The 12,794-nt window shown below is 38.3% G+C and overlaps 1 protein-coding gene across 1 annotated transcript in view; it reads left to right on the top strand.

Moving 5' to 3' along the window:
- The window catches only part of FAXC (failed axon connections homolog, metaxin like GST domain containing), a 67,301-nt gene that overhangs the window by 27,923 nt on the left and 26,584 nt on the right, over window positions 1-12,794 (top strand). Inside the window, exon 4 of the mRNA XM_072642915.1 lies at window positions 3,071-3,288. Within this exon, the coding sequence (XP_072499016.1) occupies window positions 3,071-3,288 (218 nt within the window). The remainder of the gene's footprint in view (window positions 1-3,070; window positions 3,289-12,794) is intronic.

Raw genomic sequence — 12,794 nt, 5'->3', positions numbered from 1 at the left:
TTCTTGCTTCCGTTTTATTCATTCCACTTCATGCCTGTTAGACTAAATGCAGACAAGTGTGGGTAAAAGGAAATTAGAAGAATTCAGGGGCAACTTATTCGAATCAAATTGATAATAATAATTAGCACTTATATAGCATTTTAAGATTTGCAACGTACTTTACAAATATTATCACTTTTTCTCCTTACAGCAGTCATGGGAGGTCCGTGGTATTATATCCCCATTTTGTAGATGAGGAATTGAGACAAAGAGGAGTTAAGTGACTTGCCCAGGGTCACACAGCTAGTAAGTGTCTGAGGCCAGATTGGAACTCCAGGTCCAGCACTCTACTATGTCACCTAGCTGCCCCAAAGTAAGAAATGACAACATCCAAATGAACCAACTAAACAAAACCCTTCCTTGGTTTGATTTTTATTCGGTTCTTTTGTGGTAGATAATTAATGCGGTATAGTAGATAGAGGATTGTCCTTAGAGTCCAGAAGTCGTGAGTTCAGTGACCCACAGTGAGTCACTTAACCTCTCCATGTCCCAGGCAGTTCTCTAAGTTACAAATCATTTGCTGACTAGCAGCTTCTATTCTGTTGGTTCCCTACATTGCCAAAATCACAGAAAAAACAAACAACAAACCATCAAAAACCCCACCAGTTTTGTTAAGAGATAATAGAAAAATCGGGTTTGATGTTTATTTCCTTTAAGAAATTTAAGCACCTTCCTTCACTCTGTGGTGGTCTCTTTCCTTTCTCTTCTGACTCCTAGAGCCATTTAATTCCTCTGTCTCTGGCCCCCTTTCTCTGGGCTAATCAGAAACATCAGTAAAATTCAGGAAAATGAGTGCCTCAGCTTCCTGAAATAGGCTCACAAGATGATACATGATGTTAATTGCTTAGCCAACATTTGTTTACAAATTGGCCCACAACGTAAGACACAGTCAATAATTCAAGCGCTATGGGCTGTTTGCCCAACAGGAAGCATCCAGAACGTCAGTTTCCAGAAGAGACATGGGGGAAGCAAACTCTCTCCCCATCCCTCTAATCCCCAGGCTACTTCTCTTCTTCCTGCCTTATCTCTTAAAAATACTTTGGCCCAAAGTAGGAATGTTTGGGAATTTATTCAGCTGAAACCTCTTTGTGTATGATATTCCTAGGGAGTAAATATAGGCTGGGGAAGCCACATGGTACAAAGGAAGAGTGTAAGGTTTGGAGTTAAAGGCCTCAGATATGAGCTTGGTTCTGTGACTTAGTATATGTGTGACCTTGGGCAAGTCACTTAACTTTTCTCGGGGCCTTTGTCCCTCAGTTATAAAATGAAAGAGTTGAACTAGATTGCTTACAAGGCTGTCTCTCTCAGATCTTGTGAATGTAAATTATTTTGTTTTAGGACACCAGAGTTCCTTTAATTAAATTACCTTTTTCAAGAAACCAGTTCTCATCAGCCATAAGTGGTAGTCATTCTACTCTGAAAGAAGCAGTTTACCTCACATGAATGACCTTTAATCTCATTATAATTCTTTTGTCTATCATTAGATCAAGCTCTTGTAGAATAAAATAGTATGTCTTGGTGATAGATAATAGACAATAGTTTATTGAATTGGTGTTAAAAAAAAAACCCCACTAACATCTTTTAGCCATTGTCAATCACATTTGAATTTTTAATTTTATCCCATGGTTTCTTTAAGGATAACACAAATTAAACACAAGTCCCTAGGAGAAGACCATTTTTATGAACTCCTAAAGGAACAATCCAAATAATTCACTCAAATGTCTCTTATGTTCATATTGGCTGTAGCACACTAGAAAGAAAACCTCAATTAGCTGTTGACCTGAAGAATAATAAATACTCTTGCTACTGTTATTGCTATTGATAGCTAACATGTATATAGCAGTCACTGTGTGCTAGGCACTGTGTTAAGTGCTTTACAATTATATCTCATTTGATTATTACAACTCTGGGAGGTAGGTACTGTTATCATCCCCATCTTACAGAGGAGGAAACAGAGGCAAAGGTTAAATCACTTGTCCAGGGTCACACAGTTAGAAAATATCTGGGGCTGGATAAATCTAGTAAATGAAAAAATTCCCTCTATATGCTAGATATGGACAGGTGAGTTTCATTAAAAAAATGGAATTATCACAAGTCCTATAAAATTATTATTATTACTTTTGAGGGGAGATGTTTCTGTAGTAAAAAAAAAAATTGGAAAAGCAGGAGAGGAAACAGAAAGCATATAGAAGAGAGAGGCAAGGAGGCCTGATTGCACAGGTTTTGTAAAATGGTGCCATGGCCTATAAAGCGACACGTGAATGTTATTTGTTGTTATTGTCTATGAATACAAAATGGCTCAGCATTTGGTCATTGTCAGTCACATTTGAATTTTCAATTTTATTCCATAGTCTCTTAAATCTAATCTCACTGGAACTTTGGAATTGATTGTGTGACGTGGGGGACACTGGCACAGGACTGCTCGGCATGGTGTGCCCACATCAGAGAAGGTGCTGTGCCCTATGAGCAGAGCAGAACTGAAACAGCTCAAGAGAAATGTAGGATGTGGAGACTTAGAGAATCCACCCCAAATGTTCTCATGAACTCTCTGTGCCTGATCTGTGATAGAACATTCCAGGCTGATAGTGGTCTGACCAGCCACAGTTGGACACACTGAAACTTCACTCTAACAGTGATGTCATGTTGGTCCTCTCGGAGAATGAAAAACAACAACCAGACCAATTCCGTTGCATTCACATACTCTCTCTCCCTCCCTCCGTCCCTCCGTCCCTCCCTCCCTCTCTTTCTCTTTCTTTCTCTCTCTCTCTCTTTCTCTCTCTCTCTTTCTCTTTCTCTCTCTCTCTCTTTCTCTTTCTCTTTCTCTCTCTCTCTCTCTCTCTCTCTCTCTCTCTCTCTCTCTCTCTCTCTCTCACACACACACACACACACACACACACACACACACACACACACAGACACACACATTTTGAGGCCAGAAAAAGTTGTTTTAAATTCTTAAAGAATCATTGGCAAATGTCTCTGGAGAAACATTTTCTGACACTCTTATTAATTTCTTTTTGCATCCTTTTAGGACATTAGCATATTGCCAGTGGGTGGACAATCTCCATGAGACACAGAAGATGCTTTCTCTTAGTGGCCCCTTTAGTGACCTGCTCAAGTGGATTCTCTGCCACCTAACGAAAGGCATTGTGAAGCGAGAAATGTATGGCCATGGCATTGGTCGCTTCTCTGAGGAAGAAATCTACATGTTGATGGAGAAAGACATGCGATCTTTAGCAGGGCTTTTGGGTAATGTACAATGTCTTTTATTTTATGCAGCATTTTTTATTTGACATAATTTTTTTGGTGGGGGAGGTATTTCTTTCCTTTATGAGGCACTTTGTGATATCATTATTTAACCAGAATGTTGACCTGGATGGGATGCAGGGGCTTTTCCTCAGGTCCTGAGATTTAGAGAGATGCTATAGTATTTGTGCTTTTTCAGTGGGTGAAAATAACTGAATGTAGCACCTGGTTATCCAGAATAATAGTTAAAATAAGAGGATGGTATATTCTGAGTTCCAAAGATTCTGCCAGATTGCCAAAGGGTCCATGATATAGAAGTTCTTCTTGAGCTAGGGCATAGCTCCCAGAGTATTATTTCAGCTCTTAATAAAGGAATTTTATGTATAAATTCCCCTGCCTTCTTTAATTTATGAGTCTTTCTTTGGTTGGCTTTTCTTTTCTCCATTGACTGGTGCACATAGAAGAACCCCTAATAACAGTCTCAGCAAATAAACAAAGTCTAATATTTGGATTAGAAAATGTTATTCTACTTTATTTAGGTAACACCACAAGGATAGAGAACAGCAAATTCATAGAGTTAGGCCTTAGATAAACATGATCTGCTTAAAGGGACCTTGTATATAATATCAGATGGTATAGAACCTTATGAATCTTCTAGAGATAGTTGGAAGCCAACATTTTCCTAATAATGAAGAACTACTGGGACGTTAATGAATAGATGGATAATGAGCAGGTAATGAACAGTGATGTTCTTCAATGGACATTTTTTTATAGGATCAATTTTAATTAGACCTGAGGAGAATCAGACTGAAGCTGTGTGGAGAAGTAGTAGAGTCTCAGTATTGGTGACTACTTAATTAATTGATGGCTTAAATCACACCTAGCACTTACTCTCTCTGCTTAGTCTTCTAATAATAATAGTTAGCATTTAAATAGTGTTTTAAGGTTTGCAAAATACTTTACTAATATTATCTGATTTTATACTCACAATAATCCTGGGAGATAATGCGCTATGTAATAATAATTGGTCCTATTTTACAGTTGAAGAAAATGAGACAGAGGTTAAGTGACTTGCCTAGGGTCACACAGCTAGTAAGTATCCAAGACTTGATTTGAACTCAGATCTTTCTGACCTTCTGAGATAGAAAAGGAGCTAAAAGTGAAAAATAAACTTAGGATCATAGACCTAGTGCAGAAGAGACCTTAAAGACCACCTGGTCCCCTATTTTACAGATGAGGAAACTGAGGTCTTGGAAGGTTCAATGACTTGCCCACAGTTACAGAGGTAAGAAGTGCCAGATGTGGAATTTGAACCCAGGTCCTCTAACCTCAGAGCCAGTGCCCTTTCCAATGTACTGCTTTTCATAGTTGACTTAGAGCTTCAAAGAAAGTGATTATTAGTGGTTTCTTTTCATTTTTCAAGTGAAACTAAGGGGCATCTTTGAGAATTCCTACTTCCACTGAAGGAAGAGGTAGACTTTGTAGACCTTATTAGTGATGTGGCTAAGACTTTGAGCGACACGAAAGAGTAATGGAGGAATGCCTATTGTGCATAAGTGACTACAGCATACTTTCAATGATGACTTGATCACTTGAACATAATAGAGTTGAATGGGTGTTGGATTTGGAGCCAGAGGTCTAAAGTCAGGTACCAGTTGTACTATTTAATACCTTAGTCATCTTGAACAAGTTGGTGAACTTCTCTGGGCCTCAGTTTACTCATCTGTAAAATGGAACTAGATTAGATGTCCTCTGAGGGCTCTTCCAGCTCTCAATCTACCATCCTGATTCTAAGTGGTTTGGGAGTATCATCATGGAAGTGTATTATTGAAAAAGAAAGTGGGCTGGTCATACATTGAGAATGAAGTGTGGTAGAAGACAACCTAAATGTACTGGTACTCATAGAATGTTAAAGATGTAGAGGATGGCCCTAGTGTATTGGATAAGTCCTTTGGGGAGAATTTATGGGAGGCACGAACAAGAATCCTAGGGATGAGAAGGCATGAATAGAAATGGATGGTGATCTATGTTAATGGAGAGAGTACCCACATTGAAATGTTAAAGAAATGACTTGAGTAGAAGTCAAAAAACAAATGTCAAGTGGGGAGTCCACTGTGGAAGGATACCTCTCAAACCTCAGTTCTGGTGATGAACTCAACAATGACAGAAAGCATTTGGAGCAAAAGGTCAAAAGCTCCCTTGATCTTGTTCATAGGCATATCGTTCATAGATTTAGAGCTGAGAGGAACATTGGAGGTCATTGTGTCCAGTCCTGCTATCTAACAGAAGAAGAAATTGAAGCTAAGAGGTTAAATAATTTGTCCAAGGTCCTACAGTGGTCAAGTTGGTCCTTGAATTCAGTTCCTCTTACTTCCAAACCTGTTCTCCATTGCTCTACATAAATGTGAGTCATAAACGTTGAACTTCATGATCTGTGTATAGCAGAAGGCTCTGGGTGTGCAAAGGGGACAGTTGAGCTAGGGAGAGAGTGTTTGAGAAAGGAAGGGCATGAGCCAGATTAGAAGAAAGTTGGAATTGGGGAAAAGAGGAGAATATATAGTTTATGATTCAGAGCTGTAAGAGACCTTAGAGCAGGTCTTTTCTTTCTTTCTTTCTTTCTTTTTTTTTTTTTGGCCATAGCTCCCTTTGGTCTGGTGAAGTCTGTAGACCCTGTCTTGGAATGTTTTTAAGTTCATAAAATAAGATTACAAGGAAATCAATGAGAGAAAGGATTATTTATTTCTTGTATTAATGACTAATTATTGAATAAGGGCTGAGATTTCTTTCCCTTTTCTGCTTCCTCATCCAGAAATCAGCCAGTGTGGGAAATTTTGCTCAAAGATTTACCCAGGCTTAGATCTAATTAGACAGTGAAACAGATTCTAAATTTGGGCTAATGGAAGGATTCCTACTCATTGTGTTTACTCAGACAGGTTTGGGAAAATGTGGATTCTCCCTTTTATCAGACAGGTAACATGGGAATTGATAACTCTCTTTGACCAATATTTCAGTGATCCAGCTCACATACCCCCAAGACCCTCACTGGAATGAGCCCACTTCTCATTATAATATTCATTCTCTCATTAATTGTTAACCAATGAGAGTTGATTGCCACTCAGGAATTGCTACTCTTCCTAGAGCATATGAACTGTGAGCCTGCCACCATGAGGGGTCTTTGGCATTCCAGAGTGTCACTGACATCTATTTATTAATAAACATACTAGTCTTATTAATAAAATGATTAAATTACCCAGAAACTATGTCTCTTGAACTTTTCAAATGTCATATCAATTGTATTTAGATACAATTATTAAAATATAAACAAGAAACAAGTTTACAGACCTCAGATTAAGGGCCCCTGCTTTAGAAGCCAACTCCCTCATTTTATGGATGAGGAAATTAAGACAGTGTTTAAGGGAAAATCTGAACTAAGGACTTTGTGATTCCCAGTATAACGTTCTATCCACTTCAATATCTTTGTAGCTCTTTGATAATGAAAAAGACATGTTTGTATCATTTTACATTGTAATAGTAGCCTATAGGAAACAAAAGTTTCTAGTTTATGATCTTCCCTCAAGGCTTGCATATTTCAGTGTGTCCCAAAAGTCTTAGTACAGGGATAGCTAAGGTGGCACAGTGGATAGAGCACAGTCCCTTTAGTCAGGGAATTCAATTCAATTCAATTCAAATTCAATTGTGGCCTGAATTCAAATGTGGCCTTAGTTGTGTGACCCTGGGCAAGTCACTTAACTCCAATTGCCCTGAAAAAAAAAGTCTTAGGGCAGTTTTAAGTTTTAATAATTATTAAAACTTAAAACTTCACTCTTGTTCAAGTAATTGTTTAAAATTATGTTAAGACTTTTGGGACACCCTGTGTATGTAATTATAAGACAGTAGATTTTTTTTTTTTACCATGAGATAACTTCTGATTAAAACAACAGCATCAGAATTTTTTTCCTCGAGCACACAGATGTCTTTGACTAATGACTTGAAGATTAAAATGTTCTAGAATTTTAAAGGATTGCCTACCTTGTTAAATTTCTGCACAAGGGTTATAATTATAGGATTACAGATAAAGGTATGCTGGAGCCAGCTCCAACCAGCTTTTTGTTTGTTAAATTTTCAGTACGAATATTTACACCTTGGAAATTCGCGAACTACAAGTCAGGACTTAATATATTGTTTTATTGATTATCTAGATTTAACAAAGTGATAGAGAAGATACTAATAATGCAGATGAAACTGAAGAATGTATCATCTTTTTTTTTATTCTCTCAGAGAGTTATTAAATATTTACCAACATGCCACTGATTATAGTGCTAGAGTTGGAGGATACCCCAGAGGCCACCCAGTATGACCCACCCTCTCCTTTTACGGATGAGGAAACTGAAGCCTAGGGAGATTGGGTGATTTGTCCAACGTCACAGAGAGCCTCAGAGGCAGGATTTGAACCTTTGACTCTAGAAACAACACTTTCATTTAGTTTTACTCTTGTCTTCAAGCTGCTTTATACATTCGAGTTTTGCACATACTGCTATTAAATTATCACTAACCAACTTCAAGAACTCTTTCTTTTTCCATTTGAAAATGTTATATGCAATATAGATTGGCTGATGAAATATTTTAACCTTAGCTATCAGAGACCTGAGACGATATATAGTCAGCAAGATAAGATCTGAAATCTGAAAAAACCTATCCTGGTAGTATCAGCAGTTAGAGCAGGTTGGTCTTTTAGACTGTAACAGTGATAATTTGCATTTCTTACAATATTTTAAAGAAATAGGAGCAACTTAAGTGTCACAGTGAATAGAAGCACTGGTCTGGAGTCAGTAAGGCCTGAGTTCAAATCTGACCTTAGACATTTATCAGCTCTGTAACCCTGGGTAGGTCAATTAAAAATCTGTTTGCCTCAGTTTTCTAATCTGTAAAAATAGGGGTAACAACAGCACCTGCCTCCCAGGGTTGTTGTAACGGTCAAGTGAGAATTTTTTTTGGAGGGGGGAAGGCAAAGCAGTTGGGGCTAAGTGACTTGCCCAAGGTCTTAACTTCAATTGCTTGAAAAAAAAAAGTCTTAGGACAATTTTAAGTTTTAACAGTTATTAAAACTTAAAACCTCACTCTTGTTCAAGTAATGTTTAAAATTACCCTGAGACTTTGGGACTCCCTGATAATAATAGTCACAGCTAATAAGGGTCAAGTGTCTGAGGTCAAATTTGAACTCGGGTCCTCCTGACTCCAGGACCAGTGCTCCATTCACTGCACCATCCACCTGCCTCTGAGATAATAATTTCAAAGTGCTTAGCACAGTACCTGGCACATAGTAAGTACTGTACACATGTTAGTTATTATTATTTCTTCATAACAACATTATGAGATAGGGGAGGAGGGGGCAAATATTATTATCCCCATTTTGAAGATGAGGGAATTGAGGCTTAGAAGGGATAAGTGACTTAGCTCACAGCTGCATAGACAGGTCAGTCAAAAGTAGAACCTAGGTCTTTCAACTCCATTGCCAGGACTCTCCCCAATGTGCCCTGCTGCCCCCTTCTCGTGCTTGTTGTCTTTCTCTGAGTTATTCTGAAAGCCATACAATGTTCTGAAAGGATTTTGTTTCTCCTTTGAAGATGTGAGAACATCTTTATGATAGAAGAAGGTTGAAGTGAGGGACTTGCTAAGAGATAAGCATAGCCAGGATGCGCTCCTAAGGTAAGACTGTTGAAAGGAAGTGAGGCAGCTTGGTGCTGCCATAGTGTACAGAATGTCAGGTCCAGGCTACAGAGTCAGGAAGACTCATCTTCTTGAGTTTGATCTAGCCTCAGACACTTATTAGCTGTGTGACTGTGGACCGGTCACTGAACCCCTTTTGCCTCAGTTTCCTCATCTGTAAAATGGGTTGGAGAAGGAAATGGCAAAAGGTTTCAGTATCTTTGCCAAGAATACCCCAAATGGGGTCATGAAGAGTCAGATACGACTGAAAAATGAGTGACTAGAAACATTGAAAGGAAGAACATTCCTCCTTTGCCCCAGCTCTCTCTTAGGTTGTGACATGTTGTCAGTGCAGTGCTGAGTAGAAAATAGTGACCTGACAGGCAGAGTGACACCTTGGTTTGCTGAAGGATAAATGAATGGGCTCGGCCCATACCTTGTCCTCTAGGTGTTAATAGTAGGTCCAAGACCCATCTCTTATTAGAGGTAGCATGAAAGAGTGGCTAGGGCACTGGACTTGGAATCAGGAAGCCCTGGGTTCAGATCCCATCTCTGGTGCTTACTAGCTCTGTGATGCCGGGCTAATCACTTAATCTGTCTGTGTCTCAGTTTCTTCATTTGTAAAATGAATTGGACTCAGGGCTTTTCAGTGTGAAATCTATGATTCTTTGGTCCTGGCAATAGAGAATGACTGAGGGTCTTTGATAAAGAAATGTTTACCTTTCTTGTTGCCATTGGCTTATCTCATATGTCAAATACTTTTATTTCTCGATGAGCAAAGATTTCAGGAAAGGGGATATGCTGATAATTTTCTTAGCTCTTTAGGGGCTCCCTTTAGCTGAAAATGAATGTTAAGTTTTGAGCCAGAACTATTATCCTGCAGATTGACATAGTGTGAGAAAGTACAAATGGAGGAGATATACTTTTGTTGATTTGTACCTCCAATGTGTGAGAACTCTGTTGTTTTTGTGAGCAGTATTGAATCAGAATTATATTCTGAGGATTTGAAAGCTGAAAACAAGGAAAGATGTACTCTTTTCCTGGTATTTTTCAGTTGTTTTCAGTCATGTCCAACTCTTCTTGACCCTTTTTGGGATTTTCTTGGCAAAGATACTGGAGTGGTTTGTCATTTCTCTCTCTACCTCATTTTACAGATGAGGAAACTGAGGCAGATAGAGGTTAAATGACCTGCCCAGGGTTATATAGTTAGTAAGTGTCTGAGACTGGATTTGAACTCATGAAAATGAGTCTTCCTGGTTCCAAGCCCAGTGCTCTATACACTGTCACTTAGATGCCATTTTCCTATTTTAGTTGATTTCAGACTTCACATGAGAGGTAGCATGATACAGGAGGGCAAGTGTGACCTGGGAGACATGGTCTCCAATTCCCTTAAAAGTGTGATCTTTGACAATTCACATAATCTTTGTGGGCTTCAGTTTGCTCATTCGTGAAATGGTTCAACCTTTCTGAATACGAGGATCAAAGATATGCTGGTAAATATTTAACAATCTGCTTTTCAAAAAAAAAAATCTACACATGATATACTTTTGTGTTTAATCTGCATCATTGACATTTTCTCTTATCACTTACTTAAGTCTAGAAAATTAACAAAACAAAAAATAAAGCCCTTGGTTTGTAACATTTGCAGATTTCTGAGGCATAAATGCTCGCACTGAGAATTGAACAATCAGTGAACTCTTGTAAGCTGGTTTGAGCTGGCTACAGCATATTGCTAATGAGGATCCTTTTTTAATGTCAGAATCTTTCTTGGACTACCATATGATAGTAGCGGTACTGTTAGTATCAGTTGGTTGAGAGAATATGTTATGAGGGAAAAACTACTATGAATTCTGTAATACTCACACATACATTTTTATTTTATTTTTTATTTATTTACATCTGTCAACTGGACCAAATCAGCCTCTGACTTGTGGGATGACCACAGCTGAACAGAGCAGGATAAGGACAGGAGAGTCAGGAATACAACAGAAATTTATTTCAAAGTGAGGGAGATGGCTTACAAGCAAGGGCACATATGTTGGGGTCTCACAGCTAGTGGGGGGACCTGCTTTAGTGTGACCAAATCTCAGTACTCATAGCAATGAGCTGTACCCCTGACAGTGAGGGGTAGCCACAACGATGGGACAAATTTGAGTCCAAGTAGGCCTCCCAACCAGAACATGGGATACAGCAGGTGCTTGTCTGAGCTCAGGGAAGACCTGGTGCTGATCAAAGCAGTACAGTAATTATATGAAACAATTCTGGGAGTTTGCTGTGGCTGAGATCACCCAGACACTGAGCCCAAAGGGTTGTTGTTATGCCAAGCTCAAGGAACAGCTTGCTTGCTGGGCCTTAGCTCTGGAAAACAGGGTGTTTCCTAATAGCTTGACATCATAATAGCATCTATAAACATGGAAAACAGTCATACATATCATGTGTACAAGTGAGACATGTGTTCTGTCTATAAGATGCTCATTTATCGTGGTGAGTCATATTATAGGTTGTATTTACACTAAGTAAATATCAGTGCTTGGTGTGGGATTTCATAGTCCTTTGGAATGATTCTACAATCTGTAGGTTGGGAAAAGTGGACTACATGATCTCAAAAGTCCTTCCAGTGGTTCTTTGGCTCTGTAATATAAAGATGACTGTTTTCTGATTTTATAGTTAAATTTTACTTTCCTTAATCCATTGTATATACATTTATTTTATTTGAAAAGTACTTTCTGAATGAAAAATATTTAATGGCTCTATCATTCTAATCTGTGCATTAACCCTTTAAAAGGAAATCCTATTATTTTTAAATAATATTTTTCCTAATTACATGTAAAGATAATTTTTAACATTCATTAAAAAGACTTTTTAGAGTTCCAAATTCTCTCTCCTCTTTTTCTCCTCTTGCCCCCCTCCACACTGACAGTAAGCAATTTGATATAGGTTATACATAAGCAATCATGTAAAACATAGGAAATTCATTATATGTATGTATGTATATATGTAGGTATGTATGTATGAATGGAGGCAGTTAGGTAGCGAAGTGGAGTATTGGAGCTTCAGTCAGGAAAGCCTGAGTTCAAATGTAACCTCAACTCTTTACTTACCAAATAACCTTGGGCAAGTCACTTAACCTCCATCTATAATAATAGCACCTACTTTCCAGGTTTATTCTGAGGATCAAATGGGATAATATATGTAAAGTGCTTTGCAAAGTTTAAAGTGCTGTATAAATGCTAGTTATTATTAATTTGAGAAGGAAACATAGACCTTGTATATTAGACAGAGGCAAGGATGGGGTTTAAAGTCCCTAAGTTCTGGTACTTGTGTATTGGTGCTCTGGGTCGATTTTCCTTATTATGACTTTCCCAGGAACAAAATGTCTTAAATTACTTAGCGTGCGTTTTTGTATTGACACTCTGTACTGTTCCTTGTTCAGTGCTTTGTATGATAAGCTATTTCCAGGTTTATTTCTAGTTTTCCACAGCTTTTGATGTGGACTTTATGCAAAAGCTAGTGAACTGCAGATTTTGAAAACAATTATTTTAACAATAGTGCTCCCTACCTTGCTTAACTATATAGTTTCTGCCATTAATGATACATATTTGAAAATGCCCAGAGAAGAAATCTTGATTGGCTAAGTTGTCCCTCCATCAGCAAGTAGTTCAGGGTGAGTGTGTCCTTAGCAGTTAAAGTACAATGCATATTTTTCCCAAATTTTTCATTTACAAAGCATATTCTTCCCAAGAGAGGCAATGGGGCAGAGTGAACAGTGCTGGACATGGAGCTTGGAACAATCAGGTTCATAT

The sequence above is a fragment of the Notamacropus eugenii genome, chromosome 2, assembly GCF_028372415.1.
Source record: "Notamacropus eugenii isolate mMacEug1 chromosome 2, mMacEug1.pri_v2, whole genome shotgun sequence".
Lineage (NCBI taxonomy): Eukaryota > Metazoa > Chordata > Mammalia > Diprotodontia > Macropodidae > Notamacropus > Notamacropus eugenii.
This window is presented reverse-complemented; position numbering and strand designations above follow the sequence as displayed.